The sequence below is a fragment of the Leuciscus leuciscus genome (assembly GCF_965113295.1).
Source record: "Leuciscus leuciscus genome assembly, chromosome: 16".
NCBI lineage: Eukaryota > Metazoa > Chordata > Actinopteri > Cypriniformes > Leuciscidae > Leuciscus > Leuciscus leuciscus.
This window is the reverse complement of record NC_138740.1, coordinates 781,834-796,978: the sequence shown is the minus strand read 5'-3', so window position 1 is coordinate 796,978 and position 15,145 is coordinate 781,834. Positions and strand designations below refer to the sequence as shown.

The 15,145-nt window shown below is 37.5% G+C and overlaps 1 protein-coding gene across 3 annotated transcripts in view; it reads left to right on the top strand.

The window, feature by feature from the left end:
- The window catches only part of LOC309477794 (NACHT, LRR and PYD domains-containing protein 3-like), a 105,079-nt gene that overhangs the window by 68,402 nt on the left and 21,532 nt on the right, over positions 1-15,145 (top strand). For 2 of the 3 annotated variants that reach the window (XR_014198704.1, XR_014198705.1), the window contains one exon: positions 4,179-4,212. Coding sequence is in view for 1 of the 3 variants with exons in the window: in XM_082141205.1 (XP_081997331.1) it covers positions 6,924-7,097 (174 nt within the window). In the remaining 2 variants the exon portion in view is untranslated. Of the gene's footprint in view, positions 1-4,178; positions 4,213-6,923; positions 7,098-15,145 lie in introns of those variants that run through there. The other variant, XM_082141205.1, reaches the window with a different exon arrangement.

The window sequence follows — 15,145 nt, the reverse complement described above, 5'->3', positions numbered from 1 at the left end:
TGATCAGATCAGATGGTATGACTGTATTAAAAGCTGAACTGAAATCGATGAATAGCATCCTTGCATATGAACTGCTATTATCTAGATGGGTAAGGGTGTTGTAGTTTAATTCTTTTCAGGGGAATGACTTCAGAGATATTTGATGCCAGAAATATTAGACTTTATTAACAAACAAAGCCGAGTGCCCTTCTGCAGAAAGACCCTCTAAAGCAGTGTCCAGCTTAACATATATACCTACATCCTTGTCCAAAAGATGGTAATACATTCTATAGGTATTTTGAGAAATAGTTTTGTACCATGTGACATTACCAGGGACGCGGGAAGTGGGGGTGCTGGGGGTGCTGCAGCACCCCCTGTTTTCACAGAATTGTAAATGCAATGCATATGTTAGTTCATTAAAATGTATTCATTTTTAGCATTTAGTCATTTATTTGTAATAAACACTTTAAGTGGGCTATTTAAAAATTGTTATATATGTTAAATTATGTTTTTAAAACATAAGCGCAGAGTGTAGGTGTGTGTGTGTCGAAAGAATTTGTCCGCAGCTGCAAAAAAAAAAAAAAAACAGTCAAAAACCCCACTGTTAGTGTTTTGTAAGGAACAGGCAAATATGTAAAATATAGCAGGAGACATTTTAATTGTTTACTAATAAAACAGTTTTTTTTTTATGTCAGTGTGGGCTATAGCCACGAAGTTGACGAATCGCGATCTTCGCAGCGCCAGAGAGAAATGCACATTTCATACGAATTAGGCCTACATAAGCAGCGCAGTCTGTTTTCTTTCGTTTTGAATTGTTCTGCTTAAAAGTAGACATTTCAAGCTATCTATATGTCTCAGGTCTGTGATGCGATAGGCTACCTTATAGGCCTACGCTGAGTTTCGGTTCATTATGAGACGAGCTCCAGGTTCGCCAGCGCCTCCGTGTCCTGATAATCTATTTTCTAATAGCCTTCTTATTTATTAAAACCAGACAATTTTTTTTGATGAAACATCGATTAAAATTAAGATACAATTAATACAAAACGAAATTAAATTTAAAGACAGGCTTTGTGCTTTCAGTTTGAGGTCTCTGTGAAAGTTTTAAAACATTCGTTTAGTGCCGCTTTAGAGCGCTCACGTCCGTAGCTGAGAACTGTCTGAAACATGTTTTTTTCTTTTTTTTTGTGAAATAAATTTCTAAAAAAATGCGACTTAGTCCAGTGCGACTTAAGCTATAGGCCTATATGTTTTTTCTTCCTCGTGACGCATTTTTTGACTGATATGCGACTCTGGAGCGACTTATAAAATAGGCTACGGTAAGTTATTTATTATTTTTGTGCAAATGTCCCATACAGTCCCATCCTTTAAGGATTAATTTATGTCCCGTTGACCGGTCCATTGCGTTACGAATAAAAGCAGAATCAATAAAGTAAAAAATGTGATGTGCAGTCAGGTTTAAGTGTGTGCTATTTGAACAAGTGTTCTCACTGATACGTTTGTTGTGATACGCGGAGATTTGACGAGTTTTATAGTCTTGATATTGTTTCTCATTCAAAAGTGGTGACGCCCCCCCCCCCCCCCCCCCCCCAAAAAAAATCAGCACCCCCAACCTAAAACCTCTTCCCGCGCCCCTGGACATTACTGAAATAGAATTCTCTGCTGTAACAACACATTCTGCTCTCAGGTTCCAAAGTCAAGCAAAAGTCACCCACAGACAGAAAGGAAATAATAGTGTACAAAAAATACCGCTAAATTACTTATTTTCTAAATAATAAAATCTTCAACAAGGACAGAGTGGAGGAAAGTGTATATGGCATCCTCAGTCGATCTGTTGGCACGATATGCATACTGGTGGGGGTCTAGTGCAGGAGGAAAACTGGGCTTGAGGTGAGCTAGGATTAGCTTCTCAAGATATTTGGTGATGATGGGGGTCAGTGCTACCGGTCAGTGCTACAAATCACGGACGCTGTGTCCTCCGGGATGAAGAGAGGGGAGACCTTCCAGCATGTTTTCAGCGTTCAGTTCATAAGCCAGCATCTCTGATGGTATGGGGGTGCATAAGTGCATACAGTATGGGCAGCTTGCATGTTTTGGAAGACACTATGAAGGCTGAAAGGTATATAAAGGTTTTAGAGCAACATATGCTCCCCTCCAGACGACGTCTATTTCAGGGAAGGCCTTGTGTATTTCAGCAGGACAATGCAAAACCAGTGCTTAACCCCCTGGGGTCGGCTATGGCGCCGGTGCGATAGTCTAGCTTTTTTTTCTTATCAGTGCAAAAGAGACTCAAATAACTTCGTCGATTTTTGTCATACAGGCAAGTGTTATACATCATTCAAAACTGTTAAATGTCTTCTTTTATTTGTGTACACTAATAATAAAATTAAAAAAAGGTTTTGTTTTTCGTAAAATAAAGATAATTATTTAAAATATAGAAAATAAACTGCCGTCTCTCTCAATGTGAAGTTCATTCTGAAACACGACAGAAAATGATCTGTAACTCAGCGAATGCTTGTCACTGTGACATGAAACATATGTCTTTACAAAGCTTGAAGTCTCCAATTTTAAATGATGTAAATCATATCAAAAACAAATATTCTCTGTTTAAGTAATCCGTATGAAAGCAACGACATGTACAGTTTCTCCAGTCCGAGCTAATTAACTCTAATGTGACCACGCCCACGCGCGCACAAGTGATTGACATGTAAATAGTCCACGTGAAGGAACGCAGACCTGTAAACGCCCTCATTACCTCAAAACAAAGAATCAGAGACTACAGTAACGTACTTCTCTGCTTTTCGTCGAGACTGTGTTTGTGCTGTGCTGTTTACCTTGGATTTACCTCAGAAGAACTAGAAGAACGCGATTTGAAGATGAGAAGATTTTTAAGGTAAGACATTTCCACTCATAATAGTAAGCATGTTATTGTTGTATAAACTTTACATTGTCTGATTACATTACATGTACGACACGAGGATGCTTTTCGATAATAAAACACAGCATGATAAAAGTAGGCTAGTATAAGTGTTTACTCTAATATGGTGATTATTATAATGTTTAGACCAGTGTTTACTGTTAAATACTTTGTTTGTGGATATCTTCTCAAATGTAGATGGAGGCAGGTGGTGCAAATTAATCAATAATCATGTAACAAGATGGGAGGGGCCAGACAATTGACAAGAGAGCACATGGCACAAGGAATACAAGACAAGCCATGTGCTCACAACTAACCAGACTAAACACAAACACATGACAAACCGGGAATGTCAGAGCTCTGTCACCAAACAGAGGTTCTGATCAACTTTTTTCAACTTTTATTATTATATTTATTTTTTCAGAAAATTGCATTGTGATGCTTATTAAGTGATGTAATATTCATAGTGTATTTTTCAGTAATACATGTATAACTATAATGTTCTACACATTTTTTTTTTCATAAATATAGCTCTGCCATAGCATTTCACTGATTTTATTATAATGTATTTATGTTCAAGAGATTATATATGCTGCTGTACTTTTTAAATTTACTCTTATGTACAGTATTTATTTTGCACTGTACACAAGATAGTATATTAAAGTTTTCTTGATTTCAGAGTGTGTATGTCTTAACATTTTATATTTAATTATTTTTCACTTTTAATATACAATTTTAAGTATACTGAATAAAACAGCTTTATAATAAACTATTAGTATAATGCTAATATATTTCTAATGAGCTAAAATGCTATTGAAATGTTCTTGAAGTACATTAAAATGAAGCTTAAAATATATTATAACTGTAATTTAAGACATATGAAAGTACATTTTAAATGAACTGTAAAGAAATACACTTAAACACTAACATTTTTGCACAACTTAATATATTACAATGTATTACAAGTAGCTTAAAATTGATCTTAAGCATATCTTGAAATACATTTAATATACTTGGAGTTGTTTCAAAATAACACATTTAATATGCACTTAATATAGTATAAGTTAAATATACTAAGTATGTCCAAAAATGTTATATACATTTCCTTTTCACCTGGGAAAGTTGGAAGAGCCAGGATCTTTTTTAATATAACTGTGATTATATTCGTCTGAAAGAAGAAAGTCATATACACCTTAAGGGTGAGTAAATCACGGAGTAATTGTAATTTTTGGGTGAACTATCCCTTTAACTACATGAATTCTTCTTGTCACTATTTCTTTTAAAGTCAATCACACAGTCAGAGATCAATCTCACCGGAGATTTTCATATTCTCCATATTCTAATATCTCTATTCTATTGTCTCGCTTCTATTAAAGTGAATTCCATGTGAAGAGATCAAACTCACCGGAGTCCAGCTGTGTGTCCATGAAGAGTGACCGGTCTATGGACACATTAGTTACATTTAACGAAAAACACACATCAACTGATCTGAGGTACAATATTTTAGTTAAACAGACAGATAATAATCATGAAAAATCTGTTTAACCATGCAAATATTCACTCTTTTTTAATTTAATTTTTTATCAAAACGTTGCTGTTTTTTGTGTGCAAATATTTTGTATTGATCCTGCACCAGTTGGAGGGAATTTGGATGTGTCTTTTCTTCCTCTTTTTTTAGACAGACAGTTATAAATGCCATTTCATTTCATCCCTCAAACCCAGAGTATTTGTTAACATCCATGCTTTGGACCACTTATACCAACTCACTGTAGTCACACTAGCCAAATGAATAAATTACTTTTAATCGAATAGTGTTTTTTTTTGTTTTTTTTACTATCACTTTTACATGTTTAATTCATGCTGTAATCTATTATTTTAATCTTTCAGTCATGACTCTCAACTGGTTCAAAGCAGATTCAGATCAAATCTGCTGAAGAAGTTTCAGTGTCTGTATGAAGGAACAGCAAAGCAGGGAAACCCAACACTCCTGAATGAGATCTACACAGAGCTCTACATCACAGAGAGTGAAAGTGGAGAGATCAATAATGAGCATGAGTTGAGACAGATTGAGACACAATCCAGGAGAGCAGAAACAGAGGACACACCGATCAAATGCTGTGACATCTTTAGACCTTTACCTGGACAAGACAAACCCATCAGAACTGTGCTGACAAAGGGAGTCGCTGGCATTGGAAAAACAGTCTCTGTGCAGAAGTTCATTGTGGACTGGGCTGAAGGGACAGAGAATCAGGACGTCCAGCTCATATTTCCACTTCCTTTCAGAGAGCTCAACTTGATGAAGGACAAAACACTCAGTCTTTCAGATCTTCTTCATGTCTTTTTCCCTGAAACAAAAGAAATGGAAATATCCAGTGAAGAATATAAAATGTTGTTCATCTTTGATGGTTTGGATGAGTGTCGTCTGTCTCTGAACTTTAAGAGCGAAGTGAAACTGTGTAATATATCTGAATCAGCCTCAGTGGACGAGCTGCTGATGAACCTCATTGAGGGGAATCTGCTTCCCTCTGCTCTCATCTGGATCACCTCCAGACCAGCAGCAGCGGATCTCGTCCCCTCTGAGTGTGTCCATCGAGTGACAGAGGTACGAGGCTTCAGTGACACACAGAAGGAGGAATACTTCAGGAAGAGAATCAGTGATCAGAGTCTGGCCAATACAATCATCTCACACCTGAAGTCCTCAAGGAGCCTCCACATCATGTGCCACATCCCAGTGTTCTGCTGGATCTCAGCCACTGTTCTAGAGAAGATGTTGAGTGAAGCAGAGAGAGGAGAGATTCCCAAGACTCTCACTCAAATGTACACACACTTCCTGATCATTCAGACCAACATCAAACATGAGAAGGACTATGAGAAGAGAGTGAAAGATGAAGACATGATTCTCAAACTGGGGAAACTGGCTTTCCAGCAGCTTGTGAAAGGCAACCTGATCTTCTATGAGGAAGACATGAGCGAGTGTGGCATTGATGTGACAGAAGCATCAGTGTACTCAGGATTGTGCACTCAGATCTTCAGAGAGGAGTTGGGCTTGTATCAGGGGAAAGTCTTCTGCTTTGTTCATCTGAGCATCCAGGAACATCTAGCAGCTCTATGTGCACACATTTACTTTACAAACAAGAACATTTATGTGTTTGAGCAAACCAAACAAAGTCTGTTGTCTAAGGTTTTAAACCAGAAGAAATATCATTCATTATCTGAGCTTCATCAGGGAGCTGTGGATGAGGCTTTACAGAGTAAGAATGGACATCTGGACCTTTTCCTGCGTTTCCTTCTGGGTCTCTCATTGGAGTACAATCAGAATCTCTTACGAGAACTACTGACACAGACTGGAAGCTGCTCCTACAACAAAAAGGAAACAGATCAGTACATCAGACAGAAGATCAGGGAGAATCCAGAGAGATCCATCAATCTGTTCCACTGTCTGAATGAACTGGGTGATGCTTCACTGATGCAGGAGATCCAGCGTTATCTGAGATCTGGAGAAATAGGAGAAGCCAAACTCTCCTCTTCACAGTGGTCAGCTCTGGTTTATGTGTTGCTGACATCAGAGCAGAAGATGGAGGATTTTGATCTAAAAAAGTTTATTGGAGCACAAAATACAGCAGATGAAGTTCTTCAGAAGCTGCTGCCTGTGGTTAAAGAATCCAGATCAGTTCTGTAAGTCACTTTGACAACAATCACTACACTGATAAAACATTATCACATTTATGATTTTAGCAGGTGCAGGTGTGTGTGTGTGTGTGTGTGTGTGTGTGTGTGTGTGTGTGTGTGAGAGAGAGAGAGAGAGAGAGAGAGAGAGAGAGAGAGAGCTGATGATTGTAGAGGTCAGAAACTGACAGCAAACAGCAACAGTGTCTTTAACAGTGTCGTTTTCTATATATTGATGCTGTTTGTCCTCTAATGATGTTTATGTGGATGTTTTACTGTCTCTATAAATCACATTTGTAGTTTACACATTTTATTCTATGTTTGCAGCTGGTATCAGTTCACCATGTATCTTTAATCTCTACAGGTTGTGGGATTGTGGTGTTACAGATGAAGGTTGTGCTGCTCTGGCTTCAGCTCTGAGACCAAACCCCTCACACCTGAGAGAACTGAATCTGTCTAAGAATAAACTAGGAAACAGAGGAGTGAAGCTGCTCTCTGGTGGACTGAAGGATCCTCATTGTAAACTGGAGAAACTGTGGTAAGATTGTATAAATGTGTCTACATCCTCCTCCATTTTCTTCATATGGTCAATAATGAACAAAAGAAACAAAAACAAGACTAAATATGGTCTTATAGATAATTTTGTTGTTTAATCTTCTTTAGATTGTTTCCAAAGTTTTTGAGATTTTTTATGACTAATACTTATATGTAACGGATAAACCGTGTCTAGCTGTGCATTCAGGGCGATACAAGACCCTTCTGTTTCAGTCCTGATCACCCTGTCAGGTTTATTCTGTGATGAGCAGTGTTGGGGAGTAACAGAATACATGAACCGGCGTTACGTATTCAGAATACAAATTATGAGTAACTGTATTCCGTTACAGATACAATTTAAATAGTTGGTATTTAGAATACAGTTACATTGTTGAAATCAATGGATTACATGACGATACTTCTCTGTTTCACGAGTTTATTCACTCTCTAAATAAATTAAGGCAACTCCATGCATTTCCCAGAAGCCCCAATATGAAAACGAAAAAAAATTCGCGATTTGCGTGATCAGTCTCAATGGAGTCGGAAGAGGAGCAGCGGGAGATAGAGGTAGAGATGGAGCCGGAACAGAGGCAGGGCAAGAATGCGTTTATATCTTGGAAATTCAAACAGCATTTCACATTAGCATTTCACAAGAGAAGGGAGAACGAAATAAATAACTGTGCAGTGCAACCTCTGCTTGCCAGCAACCAACCTCCTTTCAGCGTCCAAAGACTCCACCTCAAACCTGAAGAAGCATCTTAAAGTAAATTTTTTTCAAATACGTAGACCTACACCACAAACCTATTTGAAGATATATATTTTTTAATTGGTCAATTCCAGCGTTATGGACGTGACATTTGCAGTCAAAACTATAACTATGAAATATAAATTCTCAGAAAATGCATTATTACCAATAGTGAAACGTCTGTTTATATATCCATACTCCCTTAATAAAGGAGTCCAGACATTAGAAAAATATCGGTCTACATGCGTTTTCTATTTAATATGAGGGAAATAAACATGCGTGACAAAAAAACTTAAACTTTTAGGTGGCAAAATATATATATTTTGTAATTCTGTGAATTACACTGCGCAAACCAAAAGTAATACTACTCACCGGATGAAGAAGGGTTGGCTCTCGACAGAACATAAAATATTCATTTTATTTTATTTTTCGTATTCGCATTTATGAGGAAAAAAACATTGTTACGGATGGGACAGTTCTCCGTTACGGACGTGAGCGCTCTGAAAGCGACACTAAAAGACTGCTTTAAAACTTTCACAGAGACCTCAAACAGAAAGCACAAAGCCTTTCTTTAAAGTGAATTTCATTTTGTATTAATTGTATCTTAATTTTAATCAGTGTTTCATCAACCAATTGCCTGGATTTAATAAGAAGTAAATATAGCAGACAATAGATAATCAGGAAATGGAGGCGCCGGCGCGTGAACTGGAGCTCGTCTCATAAGGTAGTAGGCCCTACTTGCCTCACAGACATGTCTACTTTTAAACAGAACAGTTCAACACGAAAGAACTGCCCTCTGCATATGTAATCCGTATGAAATGTGCATTTCTCTCTGGCGCAAGTCAGCATCGCCAACTTCATCTTTGTAGCCGACACTGACAAATAAAACACTTTACATAAAAATAAACAATTAAAACATCTCCTTTCTATATTTGACATATTCATAATTATTACTTTTGCCGGTTCTTTGTGACAGCATTTAGGTGCTTTATTGGCATACGTGTCACCACCGCATCACCGCACCCCCACCCCACAAGAATAGGCCTGTTTATTAAGCAGGATTTGATGGACGACACTTATAAAATGCAATTCAATGTGGAAGTAATCCAAGTATTCAGAATACGTTACTCAGAATGAGTTACAAATTGCATTTTTGGGCATGTATTCTGTATTCTGTAACGAAATACGTTTTGAAAGTATCCTTCCCAACACTGGTGATGAGAACCGTTTGATCTTGCTTATTATATATCTACTTGCCCCATAAGTAAATAATTGAACACATAATATTGATTTGAGTTTAAATATTATATTATCAGGAAACTCAATGCAGAATGACAGAACGAGTCCATGTTGTGATTCAAGAGACATGAAAGAAGCACTGGATTCAGATACTGGGATGAGCAGTGTAAAGCCCCGGTCACACTGCACTTTTCCTTCCATTGACTTCCATTTATTCCATTCAGACCAGAAAAGTTTCGCATTTCGCTGCATTCCAAACTTCAAGTTTGGTGAACTCTGATCTGCAAATTCGCATCACGTGAAGACGCGCGACCAGTAGTAGATGGAAGTGTAAGAGCCACACAAATGACCCAATGAAAGTATCCATGTGTGTCTGAAGGTTTCCTGTGCGTTCTGTCTTTTCCATCTCAATAGGGGTTATGCGCACCATTCTTCCGGGTTCTACAAAACAGGTTTAATTACTTCCGTCCGTCAGCTACTGAGGAAAACACAGTGTAGTAATGGCGACCTTCTATAGCCGGTGTTTACAGGAGCTACCCCTAATATCAGTTTCCGATGTACACCGTATTGCCAAACGGGTTTCCTGTGCGTTCTGTCTTTTCCATCTCAATTGTGCCTAACTGTCACAGTGTCTGGTTTGTGTATCCCGGGTGTCCACTAGAGGTCTCTTCCCCATACTGTCACCATTACTTCATGAACTGCATTTCCCACAATCCTTGTCTGGACTCATCACTGATCATTGCACTCAGCTGTTCTCTATCACATTGTTAGTGTCTGTGAATATATACCCTGTCTGTTTCAGTGTTTGTCACGGAGTCCTTGTTTTATGTCACCACACTTCCGATGTCTGTATCTGCCTGGTTCTTTGTTTCTTGTGTTTTGGATTGCCTTGTTGGATTTTTTACCTTTGCTAACGTTAGTCAATAGATTCAACTTTTGAATCTGGCTGGCAAAACTACGAACACATCTTCCTTTTTTAAGAATGACTTAACGGCACGTTCTTTGCTCTTTTCTCAAAGAAAAGCTTAACTCCAAGTCCTCCAGAGTCGCGGCCAAAGCCGATTCGAAAGACTGTACTCCAGCAGCAGCACAATTCTTTGTTTTCAAGTAGCAGGGCACCGTCGCAACTCTGTCGTCATTATGTTAAGCCCACCCCGCCTACTCTATACACGATGTGATTGGCCTGACCCAATTTAGGTTTTACAGCTCCGAAAGTCAACGGAGAGTTGCTAGACTACCCTGGCTGCAAAATACATTTTGCTGCTGCTAGGGTGCGTATAGATTTCTAGGCTAAAAATATTGTGCTGCAAACATCAATAACAGCTTTAACAGATCAAAACACATGTGAACAAGAAGCAGAAACAAGCTATATCATATGTAATATGCACATGTAAAATAACACGATCACCAACATTAATCAGCATATAAATCAAACTGCCTAAAGTTACTGAATGAAATGTCGACCCAGGATGAGCTGCAGGACTGTGAAGCTTTGAGGTGTTGATGGACTCGATCTACTCCATCTGTGTTTGATCATCGTTCTGAATTACATCTGGATGTAGTCTTTGACAAAAGCTTGATTTTCTCAAGTTTATGCTCAAACCGTTGCTTTTTTATGAAACTTGCCCACATTCAAGTGTTGATAAAAAAGAGTGCATGAAGCTAGAATAAAATATTCTTGGGGAAAGAGTTAATATAGAGCAGTGATTAAACTACCTGTGCATTAAACAGTTTGAACACACACCTTCCAGCCAATCAGAATCGAGTATTCAGACAGACCATGGCCTAATCCTAATCACTGACTCTGCCGTAGATTAAGTCTCTGTTTCTGATTGTGAAGTTCCTGCTTATCTGAGCTGTAGATCCTGAACTGAGTGTCATTGAATCAAACATGAATAAATACAGGGATTAAAGTTCTCCGTCGCTACGACAGATTTCCGTCAATTGCAGGGTTCCGGTCTGTCCTTAATGTCTTAACCCTCTGAGGTCTGAGCTGTTTTCTGGCCCTGGAGGTGTTCTGACATGCTCTGACATTTGTGCTTATTTCTGTTACTTGTGACATTGTCATGGCTAACGTCTTATTACACTGTATTTAGCACAAACTCTGCTACAATAATATATCAGCAGCATGTATGTACAAGTTTGTAGTTTTGAGATAATGACATTTATGCGTGGTTTGTGAAAATACCCCAAAAAATTGTCACTGAAATAAGGCCATGAAACCCATACTGATTATTTCTTCACAAGACTTTTACGTAGCCTAGAATATTTGCTCCAAAACTATGTGAAAATCACCCTGACTGCTCATTCAGATAAGACAATATATTGATTTAAAATTTCTAAGACGTGTTTTGTGTGACAAAGCCTTATGCGAAGAGACGTGATCATCTCATGAATATGTAAGCCTTCAACACCTGAGAAAGACAAAGACACTCCCCTCTGCCCTATTAGGAGCTATCAGGCCCTGTCATTCAGAGCAACCTTGCACAAAGAATGAGGAGATTTAAAAAAGAATGGCTTTTAGATTGTTTGGATTTATTTACAACACAACATAATCCAAAAATACACAACAAATGACAAAAGAGCACATTGAAAACAATGATCCAAAGACAGAGACCTTTGTGCCATTCCTAAAAACACTGTACATACCTTTCATTTCCAAGGTGTTTGATTTTCACTTTACCATGTTCATGTACAGAGACTCATGTGAATGTTGAAGTCAGCAGGTCCATGAAAGAAAAGAAAAAAAGTGAACATACTGGTATCAAGAGAAACTAGGCCTGCACGATTTTGGGAATACATTTTAGAATACATAGATTTTTCTGGTTAAAATTGCTTTTTAAAATTCACAGAACACACACACACACACACAAATGTTTCCAACAATATATAATATAATGAACACCATGTTTGTTGTGCCTTGTAGGCATAAGCTATGTGCAGTACTGCATAAAATAATTATTACAATAACCTATAGCAGCCTATAAATCTTCCAAAAGATTTCAGTAACAATGCTAGAGAAAAATATATTGATTATCTTATGTTACTTCAAATGTTTCCATTCGTTATGATGATATGAAATGAGATAATAGTAAAAACATAAAGCCTAATGTTTGGTGCATTTTTCCTTTCAAACGCAATCGCGCTCCAAAATATGATACATTCAAACGCACAGCGCGCTCCAAAATATGATACATTCAAACGCACAGCGCGCTCCAAAATATGATACATTCAAACGCACAGCGCGCTCCAAAATATGATACATTCAAACTCACAGCGCGCTCCAAAATATGATACATTCAAACGCACAGCGCGCTCCAAAATATGATACATTCAAACGCACAGCGCGCTCCAAAATATGATACATTCAAACTCACAGCGCGCTCCAAAATATGATACATTCAAACCCACAGCGCGCTCCAAAATATGATACATTCAAACGCCATCGCGCTCCAAAATATTAAACATTATGGTTATACATATCTATGTTTGAGCAGATATCCACAAACAGTATTTAACAGTAAACACGGGTCTAAATAGTATAATATTCACCATATATCTAGCAACAGTTCAACTGCAATGTGAAGTTTATGCAACAATACCATAAACTAATAAGTAAGAATTTCTTACCTTACATCTTTCTTGTCTTCAAATCGCGTTCTTCTTCTTCTGATGTAAATCCAATGTAAGCTCAGACATGTCTTCCAAACTCGACGAAAAGCAGAGACTTGTGAAGTGTTTTGGTGTTTTGTGTTTGAGGTAACGAGGGCGTTCGTGTCCCATGTGGAGATTTGCATGTGAATCTCTTTTGCGCGAGTGGGCGTGGTCGAATTAAAAGTAATTAGCAAGCGTTTGAGATACTGGACATCCTGTTGGTTTTATACAAATTACTTAAACAGAGAATATTTGTTTTCAGTTTGAATCCGATCATTTAAAAGTACACACTTAAATGTGTATAAAGGTATATGGCTCATAAATGTGTGACAAGTATTCGCTGAGTTTTGTTTCAGTTTATAGACGTGCTCAAGAAAAAAAAGTTCACCGCGACGGAGAGGCAGAACGCACACCCTGTTTATTTTCTTTATTTTACAAAAGCACAATGTTTTGATTTGATTGTAAGTGGACACATACAAAAGTAGAAATATCACAGATTCTTTTTTTATATTTCTTTTTTCTGTATAACCATAAATGACGGAGTAATTTAAGTTTATTGTACTACAATGTGAAGAAAATCCAGCAAACCGCGGGGGCGCGTTTGCCGACCTCAGAGGGTTAAGTTCACTTTTCATAATTTTGAGGCCGTAAATAGGCGTACATTTCTCAAATAGTATAATAAATGTCTTAATTTTAGTGTGAATTGGTCTTAAATCAAGGAAAGACAAGGTGTATTCACCCTGCTGAGGGGGATGTGATAAAGCCTGGAGTGGAGCGAAAGCACGTTCCTCTCTCCACTCTAAGCATTCTGTAATCACTCTGCTCCGGGTCCACTCCAGGTTTTACTCCCACTCACGGAAAAACTGCTCTGTGTTCACTCCAATTTCAAAGTTTTTCTAATATGTTTATTTTTTTATATCACGAACGTCTGAACACGACATTTATAATACTATATGTAACGGTTTGGAAAGTATTCTACACGTTTAATAAATAGAATTGCACAAAAATGTCCAAATGTAGTGAACCTGCCTATATAGAGAAATGCACATACATAAGAGAGTAGTCTGTTTCTTTTCGTTTTGAATTGTTTTGTCTAAAATTTCAAGCTTTCTATGTTTATATTTCTCATGCCTGTGAAGTAGCCTATACGCTGAGTTTCGGTCCATTTATGAGACGAGCTCCAGTTCACGAGCAATGCAAGTGATCGCGCCGGCGCCTCCCTGTCCTGATTATTGTCTGCTATATTTGCTTCTCATTTATTAAATCTAGGCAATTGGTTGATGAAACATCGCTTAAAATTAAGATACAATTTATACAAAACAAAATTCGCTTTAAAGAAAGGCTTTATACAAAAGAAAACTTAATGAAGTGGTCAAAATCATGTCTGACCCACTCCATATGTCTTGCGATATATTGCGCATCTAATCATCCTATCTTACTCATGCTGTTACTTCATGCATATGAAACTAAATGCGTTTTCTTTAATAGCTACAACACGTATAGTAGGCCTACATTACAGAGAAATTTGCCGGTGAGCATGTGGGGGAGGAGTGCGATTTTCGAATAATAATCGAATAATTCCCAGCGATCATCGAATATTATTTTTGAAATGCCCCATCCCTGCCATAAATGCACTTTTTGTTCTGATGCTGGTGCTTTTAGTTTCCCTCTTCTGTTCAGTGTTAACAGGTTGAGTTAGAACATGCATTATAATTTGTTATTATAATGCTCAGGTTAAAACTGAATTTATTATTATTATTATTAATATTATTATTATAATTATGTCCAGGGTATAATGGCTAGGTTAAAAACAGATATTATATTACACCTGCATGTAAATCATTCCCAGCTAACATATGAAGTAAGTTGCATAATTTATTGGCACTTTTTGGTAATTTCATGACTTACTAATTGACATCAGCTATGATGTTGTATCATGCTTGTAGTTTCTTTTGTGCTTTATTTATAATGAAGTGACATAAAGCGCATGCTTCCACATTTGTGCGTGTAATTGAAGAGGACGTGAAGTGTCACAATAAATGGGAAAAAAACAAAAGACATATAATATGTGGATCTGGCAACACGGAGGCTGCACCCGTGCCCTCACTCACAACACGCTCTCAAGCCCCGTTCACTGCGCTAGCTTTTCACAGCGACATGCACAACTACAGTGCACCTGTATTTATTTACTTTATAAAACTGTATTTATATACTCTATTCATGAGTTTTATTTGTTTACAAACAGGAAAAATATCCACATCGACAATACAAAATGTTGTCTTTATTGTTTTATTGTTCTTTGTTTCTTCTTTTATTGTTTTGAGTTACTAGTGTTACGATCTCTTCTGAATCGCAACAAAATAAGGGAGTCATCACACACCAAAGCCAATTAATAAGTGAATTTATTTATCAGT